The following is a 14,094-nucleotide window of genomic DNA, read 5'->3' as shown; positions in this document are numbered from 1 at the left end:
CGTGCATATTAAAACGTGGGCTATAGAAATCAGGCACGCAAATTCTGAATGTTTCTCTACCACTGGAATAGCGTGGCTGTTAATGATATGTGGAGCGTTAGAATTGGCTGGAATGTGCATGCTTTCACGAACAAAGATACAATATAAAGTTTTTAGGTGCGAAGGACTTTAGGGGGAGGGGCTGTCAAATGTTTTGATCGTATGCTGTCGTCGTAACTGAGCGTAACGCAAGCAAAATTAAGAACATTTATGTCCGATGTGCAACACGAAAACTCGGTTAGCGTTCTTGAGGACCGCTTGTTTTACGAAACTTCATGTATGGCTCTTTTGCGCATGTATCTCTGTTTGGGATGCTTGTGCTTGTATCTCTGCTTGAATATTGAGCGCGCGCTCACGCTGAGAAGTAGTCTCTATTATCTTCTTCTTCCAGCGCCTTGATGGCAATAGCTGCGCAGCACTTTGGAATTTTGTTGAAGCGCACTAAAAAAACGGACGGACACAAGAGGCTGACAAGTGAGCTTCAACAAATTTTTTCAATTGTGAACGTAATCCAACTGGCCCAACTTGCCATCTTGCAGCACTTTGGAAGCTGGGCTGCTGTGTGCATGCAGTTCATGATGTATGTGAAGCGTAAATAAAAATTAATGAGTTAGAATCGGCATTGAATTGACGGGAAATTACATGTGGAGTATAATGTTAATGCTAAAGTAACTAAACGTTAATTATTATGAACAATGGTGAATTAGAGGTGAAACTGAATTAATGCAAATTTAGTGAACTGGAAGTGAAACAAACATGAATTAAAAGTGTAGCGGAGTTCAGAGCATATATAGCGAGAGAAAGTTTCAATATTTTTTGAAGATGTTAGCCTGGCTCATCTTTCTGTTTGAAATTTTAGGTGTTGGGTGATGACTGTAACATACATACAATAATCACATCTGCACACGAATCGTAACCATAAAATTCAAAACATCGCGTTTGACATCACCGACGGCCGCAGAACTCACCGCTATCCGTGCTGCTCTAGAGATAATAATAATTTCTGGAGTTTAACGTCCCAAATAGGGTTTACTGGCGGATCATGAGAGAGGCCTTCGTCCTGCAGAGGACGTACTCAGGCGGCTGCTGCTGCTGCTGCTGCTGATGATGATGATGATGATGATGAACCTCCCAAACCCATCATATAATTATAGGAGGCGCCGTAGTAGGGGGCTCCGGAAATTTCGACCACCTGTGGTTTTTAACCGTAATCTAAGCACATGTGCCTCCAACATTTTCACCTCCATCAAAAATGCAACCGCCGTAGCCGGGATTTTATCCCGCGACCTTCGGGTTAGCGATCGAGTGCCAAAACCACTGGACCACCGCAGCGAGGCGTGCTACTCTGAAGTTCGTAGATGAAGAACTGCCACCGACATGGTCAGTCTTCGACTCCAGATCAGCCCTCCAGTGCATTATGTCACCGCATCGTCATGAACCGAATGAACAGTTAGTCGGTGATATAAGATTTGTTTATCACCGCTCTGTAGAAAAGCTTCTCAACGTAGTCTGTCCGTGAATACCTGGCCTTTGCGGTATCTATGAAAACGACAGTGTAGATAAAGCTCTGCTCATGCCGTTCTCCATTGTGTAGCAACACCGTTATCAAGAACGGAAGACGCACGAGCCTTCATTCACTTGCACGTGAATTGACACTCGTACAGTGGAACTCGACGAAATTTACAAAGGCACGTCTTCACAAGTTGGACCCGAATCTACAGCCCAATCTTCCAACGAGAATAACTAGATTTTAGCGAGACGTTCCTGTGCCGCCTGTCGCTCGGGGTGACCTTCACGAATGCTTACTCGCTTCAAATAGGGACGACCCGTCATTTGATAATTCCAGTTGCGAGGAGGCGATCAACCATTTTCTGTGTGAGTACCCTGGCTTAAATGCAGCAAGGGAAATACTGTCAAGAGTGTTCGGTAGACTTCACATTCGCCCATCGTCGGAGGGCTAAGTCGTAGGGCACTAGGTGAAACCATCCTCAGCATGGAATGCTTTGAGGGTGTTCCGTTTTTTACGGACAACTAATCTAACAGACAGACTTTAAGCAGTGTCGTCTAACGTACTATTGTTTGCTCCCATCCCTCTTTTTTGTAACTTCTCTCTTCTATATTCTTTTATTTCTTATCCATTTCTCCGGCACAGGGTAGCCAACCAGTCTGTGAACTGGCAAACCTCCCTGTTTTTCCGTTTCTTGCCCTCCCTCCCCTGTGTACACAAATATTATGCACAGTAAAAGCAGATATATATACGTAAGAGTCATTCATAAAGTTTCGTTAAGACGAGTGGTCCTCAAAAACATAAACAAAATTCTTACGATGCACATCGAACGATTGCTGCTTTGCCACGGGCAAAGATGCGGCAGCACCAAGCTCAAGTCGCGTTGAAAATGACACAAAACATCTGCGCCCCAAACGTGAGGACGTAAGCTTTCGCCAGTACTTTCCTTAGAGATCGCGAAAGGTACTCATTTTTAATGCTTGAGCACATGCTCCTTCTAAAAGCACTGCACACCTTTTAACGTCAGGTCCAACGTGTGCACCCCAACGCTTCGAATAGGCGATAGATGGCGCCGAAAATTAACATCCCTTTCTACCTTTTTCTCTTCCAAGCAGACAAAAAAAAAGACACAAAATACTGTAAGCTGCCGTGTGGTCGCTGTACCGTCCGGCTTCGTGCAGAATAACCATCTCGTGTAATGGCCCCATACTGCACGACGGACACGCAAACAAGAACAAAATAAAAGAAAGCAAAGATACAAGGCGAACAGGACAACCCCTCTCCTAAAATATCTTCGTTTTTTTTTTTACCTTTAGTTTCTCCATTTGCTTTGTCCAAGCCCGAAGCTGCAGCAGGCGGTGGTTTTGCATAACATCCAAAGAACTGGCCGCCAAAAAGAAAAAGTAAGAAAAGGTCGTTGAGAGGGCAAATGCGCAAAGCGGAAGTACTTTTCTTTTTCTCCCCTTTTACGCAGTTACGGATGGCGCGAAGTAAGGCGAAAAACGCAATGCGTGTAAAGCACGGGATGGGGCTGCTGGCTGCCACGAAATATATAGTAGGAGGCCCTCATCTGGGAGGCCCTCTGATGATATCTACTTTTACCCTCCGCCTCCCCCCTCTTCGTTCTAGGGAGCAGCATTCGTTAGCCGGGCCGTGAAGGAAGGTGGTACATGGTGGAATGCGTGCCGGCGCGAATGTTTATGCGCCAGTTCTAGATGGCAGCTCCAACGGCCATTGACGCTTCCGAACGATGCTTCTTCGACCCGTTCCTGCCACCTGCCTACTTTTGCTTATCACTCTCTTTTTATCTACGCGTTGCTTTCTTTATTATTTGTTCTTTGAAGGGAATGAAAAAAAAAAGAAAAAACAGCGTGTGTTGTGCAAACGGTGTTCTGGTGCGGGTATGGCGAAGCTATTTCCGCAGTTTCGTTTCGCACATCCCAAACCTTTTCTTTCATTCGCTCTGCTCGCTTGTGTATGTGCGTTTGTTTCGTCGCTTTTTTTTCTTCATTTCGCATTGCCCGAATTTTCTAGTAATTTCCTTTCGTTTCTGCTACAGAAAAATCTTTAAAGAGATTTTTTGTTTTCTTTTCATTACGTACCTCCAAAGAGTAATGTACTGCTTGAAGAGACGTTTGCTAAATATTTTTAATTGCACTATATGGGTCGGTTTGACATTTTAAGTGGGCGCTTACCAAACGTGTCTTCATCTATTCTCCTCAGATTTTCGTTTGCTTATTTCTGTTATACTAGCTCTGGAGGACTGATATGATTTATTCTTCTATTGCAGCCGGTGAAGTACCGGTTCCAAAGCTGTTTGGTATAACGTTTCGAGCTAGATAGCGGATAGGTCGCAGTGAAGAGCTTTCTCAAAGTACAAAAGAAAATGAAAACCCAACAAAGCATCGCGAAGACTGATTAAACAGTGCAGCTGGTGGCATTTTATTTGTATTTCCCTGCTTGAGCTCGTTGTATAGTAGTTTTGTCACCATCGGCCTACACCCTGATCCTTTGTGTTTAGTGGAATTGATGTGGGTAGAAGGACCTGTAGAATTTTTGTGGTACATACGATCGAGGAGCTGAACTACGATTTTTCACTAACCTCGAACGAACTGCTACCTCTCTTAAAACACCGACATTTTGTGTCGACACCAATTAACCAAAGTATACAACAGTTCTGCAGAACGTCGCTCCCAAAAGAGGAACATGAGACATTACTAGATAGATAGATAGATAGATAGATAGATAGATAGATAGATAGATAGATAGATAGATAGATAGATAGATAGATAGATAGATAGATAGATAGATAGATAGATAGATAGATAGATAGATAGATAGATAGATAGATAGATAGATAGATAGATAGATAGATAGATAGATAGATAGATAGATAGATAGATAGATAGATAGATAGATAGATAGATAGATAGATAGATAGATAGATAGATAGATAGATAGATAGTGAACTTTGTTTGATCCACCAGGAATTTTTTTTGTTTGAAACGATTGCGAGCAACGAACAAACTGCGAGCACATCTTGAGCCTAATATTTAATTATTTGCATGAAGGAATCGAACCTGACTGATTGTAGAATGAAATATTTCATTACTTGCTAATCATTATTAGTTACGGTAAGTCACGCAAAGCAAGGTGTTGCTTCATTTTCTTTCTTCGGATGTAGTACTGGGTGTTTTGGAAATATGTTACATGAATTTCACATTTTGAGACAGTGCACCGTAATTCGCGCCGTAAGGGGATACCTGGATAACTGGATAGCTTGGAACTCACAGTGCACGTACGCATGCACACACACACACACACACACACACACACACACACACACACACACACACACACACACACACACACACACACACACACACACACACACACGTGATGTATGGTGAGAGCTCCAGGCGGCTCGCGTTCCTCGTGCCGTCAGTTGTATGTCGCTCCCACGAGAATAATTAAATCGGGCCGAGACAATTATTTCTCGCGCCGAGTGCGTGGTGGTTGCCTGAAAATCACGGAGGTCGCGTTGAGGCGGTTTCTCTCCAACTGAGCCCCTTCTCTCCCCTCTCCCATTCCCTCATTTTTCTTCCCTAAAGCGGACCAGGAAGCAAAGTTACGCATTAAGCATGATAGGGAACGAGTACCAAAAGAAAGGAGCAAACAGGGGAATGCGAGGAGCGCGGAACGCTTTTGGGGACGTTATAGGAACGCGGGAGAAAATAAGGGAAATATGACAAAGTTTCGGGATAGTGGTTGTAGGGAAATTGGGAGCGATTGAAAGAACAGTAGAATAGACAAGGAGGATTTTGAAAAGCCGCGAGCAAACTTTGTTGTCGCGACGCTTTATTGGTTTTGTAAACGCGGGCTGAACGGGAGAAACCTTAAGCGCCCTCTAGCGTCCCCGGCTTGAACACGTGTCCAACCATGCGTGTGTACGCAGTGCTTCCCGCTGTGAAAGCGGTGCAACATTGATTTCTTTCGTTAAATAACGAGAGATTCAGTAGATCGACCGTTAATTTAGAACCACTGCAGTCTGTTTACGGTATGCCTTGCAGGAACGATGATTTTGTTGTTCGGTCGCCGGGGTTAAAACATATAAGTTGCGGAACCTAAACAGTTTCGTCTGCGAGACGGACTATTTTCTTTCATTGTCGCTACCACTGATAACGCATCATCTCGTCGTGTTCACAATGGATCATCGAATCTGTAGGATTGGCCCATGAATTGAGCATATTGAAGTGCAGCGCGAATCATTACTATTTTGGGTACATTAAAGCGTATTTAATACTCCTAATACTTATCTACTAAGATATCAGCTACCCATGCTTGTGATCAGTTATATGTAATAAATCCAGTTGAACATATAAAGTGAGCATCGCACATTCATATCCTTGATAAAGCACGAAATAAAAGTAAGTGTGTACGTTCTGCAATCAACCGTTAATGTCAGCTTCTGCGAGCTTGTTCAAAAAGCACACTCCTATTTATTTCACGGTACATTCCACGTGATATTCTTATAGTAATGGTTATTCCTCTAATTTCTATAGCGCGATCCATGTTATTCGTGTGAAGACGCGAGCAAAGTTGGAAGTTGGTGAACGAAATTATGGAATTCCATTGCGGTACTCACTTGGCGACGTGGAAACTACGACAGAGGGAAGCGCGTCCCGCACATGTGCTCTCTTATTGGTTCTCGTTAGGCTTCATCGTTACTACTTGGCATTACATCTAGTTTGTTGAAGGCCTCCGAGGGGCGAACTTCCGGTCGTCTGTCTTCGTTTTCCGGCAGGCCTTGTCACCTCTGATGAGACATTTCCGTGACACGACAAGAAGGAGAGAACTTCTTTGTTAGTCCGTGAAGCGGCAATGCAGGAAAAGTTAAGTTACCTACGCCTCGGAAAACTTTGTAATTGTGAATTCTTTACCACAAAGGCATGCGCCTGCTTTACATTATTCGATTGTGAAGTAGGGCAATTAGGACTAAATTGCCCCCCCCCCCCCCGAGAGAAAAATGTTTCACAGCGCATATATGTACTTGCGAAACGAAGAGTTGCGTTCCAGCATAGCAAGAATGAATCTATCTATCTATCTATCTATCTATCTATCTATCTATCTATCTATCTATCTATCTATCTATCTATCTATCTATCTATCTATCTATCTATCTATCTATCTATCTATCTATCTATCTATCTATCTATCTATCTATCTATCTATCTATCTATCTATCTATCTATCTAATCTATCTATCTATCTATCTATCTATCTATCCGTCTATCCGTCTATCCGTCTATCTATCTATCTATCTATCTATCTATCTATCTATCTATCTATCTATCTATCTATCTATCTATCTATCTATCTATCTATCTATCTATCTATCTATCTATCTATCTATCTATCTATCTATCTATCTATCTATCTATCTATCTATGCATCTGTCCGTCTGTCTGTCTACCATATTATTTTTTTCATCACAATAAATAGAAACAGGTGTTCGCTGAACGATGGCCGACGTGTTCATCGACGTAGTCAACGTGGTGAAGGCTAGTTCTGGCAAATTTGAACTGTCCGCTGCCGTCACTCAGACTGACCCCGATGAGGGAGTTTTTGCACGACGCTTCTCTCACTCAGCTCCCCGCATGGGCGCATCACTCCCGCGATTTCGTCTTTCTTTCATTTCTCTCTTTTCTTATTCCTCTTGGTATCACATGACCAACAATATCGCAGCGAACAGCGCGCAGCTCTGCACTTGATGCTGCTGCCACTGTTCAGCCTAATAGGTGCCCATTAAGAGGCCTGCTCCCCACCCCGGTGCAGACGCCGGGCGCCGTCGGCGTCAAGATACCGCACCAGGCTCCCCGACCGGCGCCGAGTCGTTTCAGTTGGGCCTGCCTTCACACAGCGGCTCCACCCCGAACACGCGAATGCGTGCCCGTGTTGCGGAGAGGCCAGGCGTGTACGTAAACAAAAAAAAAAGTACGGTTCCCCGTATCAAGTCGGGTCGTCAACGCGCATTCAGAACGGTTCATTAGGGTGACGCGAAATTGGCGAAACTTGGAAGTTTCCGAGGCGCGAAAGGGTTGAGAACGAAGGGCCCAGAGATGTAGCGCAATGACATCCTACTCTCTCTCTCTCTCTTTTTTTTTTACTTTGCCTGCTTGTTTTTTCGCGTCATTTATTCGTCCCCAGAGTTTGTCGTCACCTCGCTGGTGTGATCTTTTCTATTTCCGAGCACTTTAATTGCAGGATGTAATTATTATTCCTTCACCTGAGCGTTGATGCCTGAAATTATGGCGCGACAACTGCCTAATTGTTCGTAAACAGGGGGCCAACCAGCTGTCCGGGGTGATAAGTTTCAGAGGTGTTAGTTTTCTTCCAGAAGAGAAGGCGTCGGCACGCCTTCTTTGAAGCACGCCGGAAAGCCATGGTGTTTAGAAGCTGAAATTCAGGTGACGACGCGAACTTTTGCCATTAGCGAACCTAAAGGCTTGTAGGCTTTTATAAAAGTTGCAGATAAATTGCTAGATATTGCAGGTATTGCTGAATATAGGACATTACGGTGATGGTGACTAGGACGCCAAAATTGAGCTGCGGGTGCAGTAATATGCAATGTAAGTAAAGAGTGTGAATAATCAAGGCAGCGCTGAAAATGACCACACGACCACTATCGCCGAAAGCAATTTCTCACGGAGCATTTCATAGTTTCGTCATGAGCACCAATAGGTTGTCGGTTGCAGCAACCGTGTGACAAAATATACGTCCTGTTCCATTCGATCATTGAAGTGACAACTATAATGTTATCTCGGAGGCATGTGATGCATGACGTCCTGAAAATTTCAGTGACCGTTATCGCCTAAACGAGGCGTTCAACACTATAGCAAACATCTATTAGGTTTCTTTTTCACAGCTAAATTTCTTGCGGCGTCAGCTTGTCAACAAATCGTTCAAGGCATCATGTCCTGCATTCGTGCTTAACCAAACTATAAGACGTTTGACAGGAAGTTTGGATCGCTGTTGGTATAAATCAAGATGCTTGGTTAGTCCTGCTTATTAGTGTGGCAAAAAATTGATTCATGCCTCAAAGCAAAACCACCTTTAAACCTGTTAGGCGTCTACACTGCGGTAGCTGTGGCATGGAGGAAAATGTCGAGACGTGTTTAGAATGAATTGTATACGCTTTAGAGCCCTATACGTTCTCTACCATGGTAAAGCATTAAGCTTTCCCCGTACAATGGTGGTCACTCTGTGTACATGTGTTTAGAAAGAGTGTTTATCGCTTTAGAGTACTAGGTACTCTACTATAGGAGAGCATAAAGCCGTCCCGTGAGGAGCAGACACCGATGGCCAAACTGCTGCGACAATGGCATACGATTGTGGCACGTTTTTAAAGCTTCTAAGCAGCCTGCGTAATGCACTACGATGTATCCATACATGCTATACTGTCACTGGTTTCTGCACCATACCGTGATCTTGTGAACTCTTTGACAATCCTCAGTCAAGACATTGACGTCACTTTTTTGGCCAAATAATGTAGTTTAAGAGGAGTCGACGAAGTGTTAACTGATATTGTGCGCAGTTTTATTTGGGAAGCGAAAAATCACTCATGGTTAGCACATAGCCACGCCACTTACCACAACTCTCTTGCTCAGATGAATGGCACGCGTGCCGCAGTTCTGGACGACGAGCTCGGACTCATTCTGAGGCAGAAACTACGCCGGTGTACTAAGTGCTCCTTCTAGGGACTCGCTTGATAGATACCGTGCCGAACGGTTGTGTCATTCGCCATCTCAGACGCCGGCGTAGCTCTCGCCGATCGGCCCGCCGTCCGTGTCCTGTTCGGCGAGTGCTCCGTCTCCTTCACCTTTTTACTAATATGTTTATTTCCTTACCCCATCCCCGACAAGGAGCTTAGCCGTGTCGCCAACAAGGCAGACAGAAATCAGCTCATTTTTCCTTTGGTTCAAGACCAACTCACTGCTTTTGCACTCTTGAAAAAACGACGTTCCTACATGGGTGCGTCACGATGAAACAAGCGACGACTCACCTGGCGAAGAAGGAAGCCGCGGCGGAAGGCGACGACCGCAGCTGCATCGAGGACGCCGGTCCACCGCAGGGCGAGCTGTGACACGTGCTCTGGACGCCGTCCAGCGAGTTCGGGAAGGAGCAGCTCGAGGCCAGTTGCTGGAGCAGGTACGAGGAGCACGGTGGAGCCGAACCAGCGGGCGACGGCGCCGGAGCGAACGGCGGCACGTCGCCCATGCTGGACGAAGGCGAGACGCCGGACTCGGACCCGCTGGCCGAAACCGCGCAGCCCGTGCGGGCGGCCAGCTCCTGGGTGGATAAGAAGGCGATTCTCCAGTTTAACGCGCGCGTTTCTTACTTTCACTTTTGTTTCATTCGATTTTCGTCCACAAAGCCAAATGTCTGTGGACACTATTCTCATTGCAACAGTAGGCGACAAAACCTCTGTTGAAATTCCTACGTGACATGGACTTGAACAAGCGGCTGTAACAGCAATGTCATACACCACGAAAGACAAGACTGGACTATGAGTGTGCGCGCGTGTGCTGCCTAATGTGCTGTGTTTATCTCTCTTTCCCCCTCTCCTCTCTATCTTTCATCTCCCCCATCTCCCTACCATGCGCAGGGTAGCAAACCGGCTGCCTACAGGCTGGTTAACCTCCCTGCCATTCTTTTCCTCCTATTTTCCTTCCATACTTCCTCAGCACAAACTGCACCCCGTTGTTCGAGAAGGTTCGCGATTATTGTAAATCGCTCTGTAAAGACTGCGCGCAAGACGCGAACACTCGAGATTATCCCAGAGCTCGCGCTAAGACAAGTGATAAGGGTGGAATGTTTGACTGCTCACGTATAAATAGCGACGCGCTTCACTGCTTGTCGATTGATCGAAGGTTGACGCTCTGTTCACCGATATCAGTGCCAGTGTACATCAACTTAATCTGACTTCTCTTCCACCGGCCACACGTTCGGCCTAATAAACAGTTTCATCTTAAACCTACCGTCTGCTCTCTTCGTTCCTGTCGCGGCCCCGTGAGGATATCTGTTTCTATAGCGAGGACATAAAGTAGAAGGTATCCCATATGAACTACCCCTTACAAGGCAAAATGTAGAAGACACCACCACGTAAAAAGAAGCACTGCAAAAGCGTAGGCATGGTATTTAATTATATATCATGACACCCCAAGAACCACAATAATAAAGTAAAAAAATGTGCATAGGTGGTGCAGTACACTAAGGGAGAACAATTATTAAGAAAGTTTATACATTACACTGGTATACAGAATCGCTATAAAGCAGGATATCATCACAGCTTTGCAAAAAAAAGTATTGCCAGGGGCTTTGTGATGTTACCGTCATTGATTCTTCAATTCTTCCAAGGAAAATAAAGGCAAGCAAATCCAGAAGTGTATGTTCAGCATCAATATCAGCACAACTTTTTCTGGGATGAGTCCCTTTCCAGCGCTCTCTAGAATGAATAGAAGATGCAGCTACGCTACTTTCAGCTGACAGAAGACTTGTAGACGTCTAACACCTGAAAACGTCATACGTGCACGACTCCACATGCCAGGGTCACCGCACTGACATGGGGACGAAATGCAAAGAACGCCCATGTTCTCAGATTCAAGCACCCGTTAAAGAGCCCCACGACGTCCAATAATATTCGGAATTCACCGCTACTGTGTTCCTCATAACCACATCATGCTTATGACTCGTAAAGCCCTCAGCAATCATTATTCTTATTTAAAAACAAGCGGCAAGGCCACTAGCGGCCTTTCGTGGCGAGATCGCTAACGACGTATGTACGGTCACATACGGGGCCCGACAGCTCGCTTTGTTTTTCCTATCTCGCTTTCTCTGAGCTCGGACATCCCGCGTAACAGAGTAATCACTTCGGGTGCGGCATGCAGAAACTATGTTTAGCGCTTCGAAACTCCCGCAGCGGCGGCTGTATCAACTTATTCCGCAAAAACAGAGTGGTTATGCGGACGTTGCGAGCAACGAATGACCTCTCGCCCTCCCGTGTCAACATGACAACACCGCGTGTACACAGTCGAGAGCCGCGCGCGGTTCGCGCTCGTGGTGCAAGACCGACTGAGCGACCGGTCATCCATCAAGGCGAAGCTTCGAGCCCATAGCGGTGAGGAGAAAGAATCATAGAATGAGGGAAAACGCGAGAGTATATGTATAAAAAAGTAATCACTATCCTGAGTGACGTGCGTTGTTACAACGCTCCCGCCTCGGTCATTAATGAAGACGGAGCACCCTGGGCCAGAACGATGCATACAGCAAGAACTAGAGAAAGACTGAACAAAGTCACGCGTTAATTGAAAGAAAGAAAAGAACGAAAGGAAGTTGAGTGACGAGTGGAAGGCCGGACAGAAAGAAGAAAAGCAAGAAAAAAAAGGGGGGAGGAGAAAACAAGCCACGTGAGAGCAATCACGTGCACGGCGAGATATAAATAAGCACGAACTCCCAGCGACTTAGGCAGAGAGCGGACACCGGGGCATCAAGCGGTGACACAAAGTCAACAGCACTCGGCTCTACGCAAACACTCTAAAAAATAATATAGAGGAAAAGAAAAAAATGGCAACGGTAGTTCGCACTTAATTGCTACACGCCTTTTAGGTACGTACCTGACACGGCGTTTCGGGAGACAACACTCGTTTGCCTCTCGAGCAAGGGGAGTGCGATAAACGTTCGAAAGAAGTGAATAAATAAAGGAGCAAGTAAAGATGCTGAGTGCGTGATGGACCGCTTGCGTAAGCAACGTTTTTGGGGGTACACGCGCTATGCTTGCGCATCCGCTTGACCCGCTTCACCGGGCAGTTTGGATGAAATGGCGCGTTGCGGCGAAGCAATCGGGACACGTTAAAAGGACGTCGCAGGATCGGCTTTAGTTTACGACAGAAGTACTGCGATTTTTTTAGATGACCGCAAGCCGATGGCATAACACTCTTGACGAACGAAGTCATTTGAGAACTCCCTTCTTGGGCTTCAGCGAAAAAGAAAGAAAGAAAGAAAGAAAGAAAGAAAGAAAGAAAGAAAGAAAGGGGGGGGGTTACGTAGGATTAGTTGGTAAGAATATTATTCGGGATTATATGGGCCACTCACTCCTTAGGTGGGATTATGAAGAACGCTGTTGTGAAGCGCTCCGGAAATGTCGATGACCTGGGGTTGTGTAACGCGCACTGGCAGTATCGAGAACTTTATCATCTCACTCCATCGAAATGTGAGCTCCGTTGCCTGGACCGAACCCGCGAATTTTGTGTCCACAACCGAGCACCGCAACCACTAGACCACCACGGCGAACCGGTATACGTCGAGACCAGTCAGCGTGTTGAAATGAAAACTTTCGTGCTCACCAAATGTTCGATTGTATATATGTGCATCTGTTATCTTAAACTTCGTTTGTATGCCCCGCCGCGGTGGTCTAGTGGCTAAGGTACTCGGCTGCTGACCCGCAGGTCGCGGGTTCGATTCCCGGCTGTGGCGGCTGCATTTCCGATGGAGGCGGAAATGTTGTAGGCCCGTGTACTCAGATTTGGGTGCACGTTAAAGAACCCCAGGTGGTCAAAATTTCCGGAGCCCTCCACTACGGCGTCTCTCATAATCATATGGTGGTTTCGGGACGTTAAACCCCACAAATCAATCAAACTTCGTTTTTATTTGGACAAGCAAGTGAACAGGCGTGGCCGTCGCAAAAACAAAGTGGTGAAAAATTTTCGTTTACTTTTTATTTCAATAACCAAAAAAAATTCGCTCATGGGAACTTTTCCCTCCGTTTTTTTTATAGATCGTGCTTCGTGTTAGAACGTACTTCCAAGAAAACTTGGGACGTGAAGTGCCGTGTTTCGTCCCTACGCTACACGAGGCATACCAACAGCTGACAGAAGTACTCATGTTTGCACTCGACTTAAAGAGGCCGCCCAGCGTCCCGATGTCCCGCGAAGTGGTCCGCATTACAACAGTCGTTACGACAAGGCCTCCAGGGGGCGCCGGAATCGCGAGCGATGGAGGGATAGTATAGGCATAGCGGACTGGAGCGATTTGGGGGGGACGTGAATGGCTGAAGTGCGCGCATGTGGGAGAGCAGGAGAAGGAGGTTGCTACAAGGGCCTCCAAATTCGATTAGGGGCCGATTGCGTCGGAGCTGCAGTCGCCACGAGAAAACATAGCTCGTTAGCGTCCGATTAGCGTTTACTGGCACGGCCGCGCGAGGGCGCTCTCTCTCTCCTCTCTGCCCACTGAACCCTTAGCTTTCGCGGTACGACTGCTCCCTAAACAACGCGTTTTCCCGCTCTCCCTAATCTCCATTAGGCCTATTATGAAACCTGCAACGACGACACCTCTTGTATGAAAAACGTAAAATATACAGTTATGCGATCCTCCCGTTGCGCGAAAACGTTGGTTGTTTCACTTTAATAAACGGGCGATTCTCACAGATAAGCGGGCTGTGTTGAGCCTTACCGTAGTTGCGAAAATTGCCGAAGCTGGTATTGCGAAACCAC

At 46.0% G+C, this 14,094-nt stretch overlaps 1 protein-coding gene across 3 annotated transcripts in view; it reads right to left on the bottom strand.

The window, feature by feature from the left end:
• Positions 1–14,094, bottom strand: part of LOC119168211 (uncharacterized) — a 500,388-nt gene that overhangs the window by 255,387 nt on the left and 230,907 nt on the right. For all 3 annotated transcript variants that reach the window (XM_075867474.1, XM_075867475.1, XM_075867476.1), the window contains one exon: positions 9,609–9,895. In XM_075867474.1, coding sequence (XP_075723589.1) covers positions 9,609–9,895 — 287 coding nt within the window. The remainder of the gene's footprint in view (positions 1–9,608; positions 9,896–14,094) is intronic.

The sequence above is a fragment of the Rhipicephalus microplus genome, chromosome 6, assembly GCF_043290135.1.
Source record: "Rhipicephalus microplus isolate Deutch F79 chromosome 6, USDA_Rmic, whole genome shotgun sequence".
Lineage (NCBI taxonomy): Eukaryota > Metazoa > Arthropoda > Arachnida > Ixodida > Ixodidae > Rhipicephalus > Rhipicephalus microplus.
The sequence above is the reverse complement of the archived record's forward strand: the minus strand, read 5'-3'. Positions and strand labels throughout refer to the sequence as shown.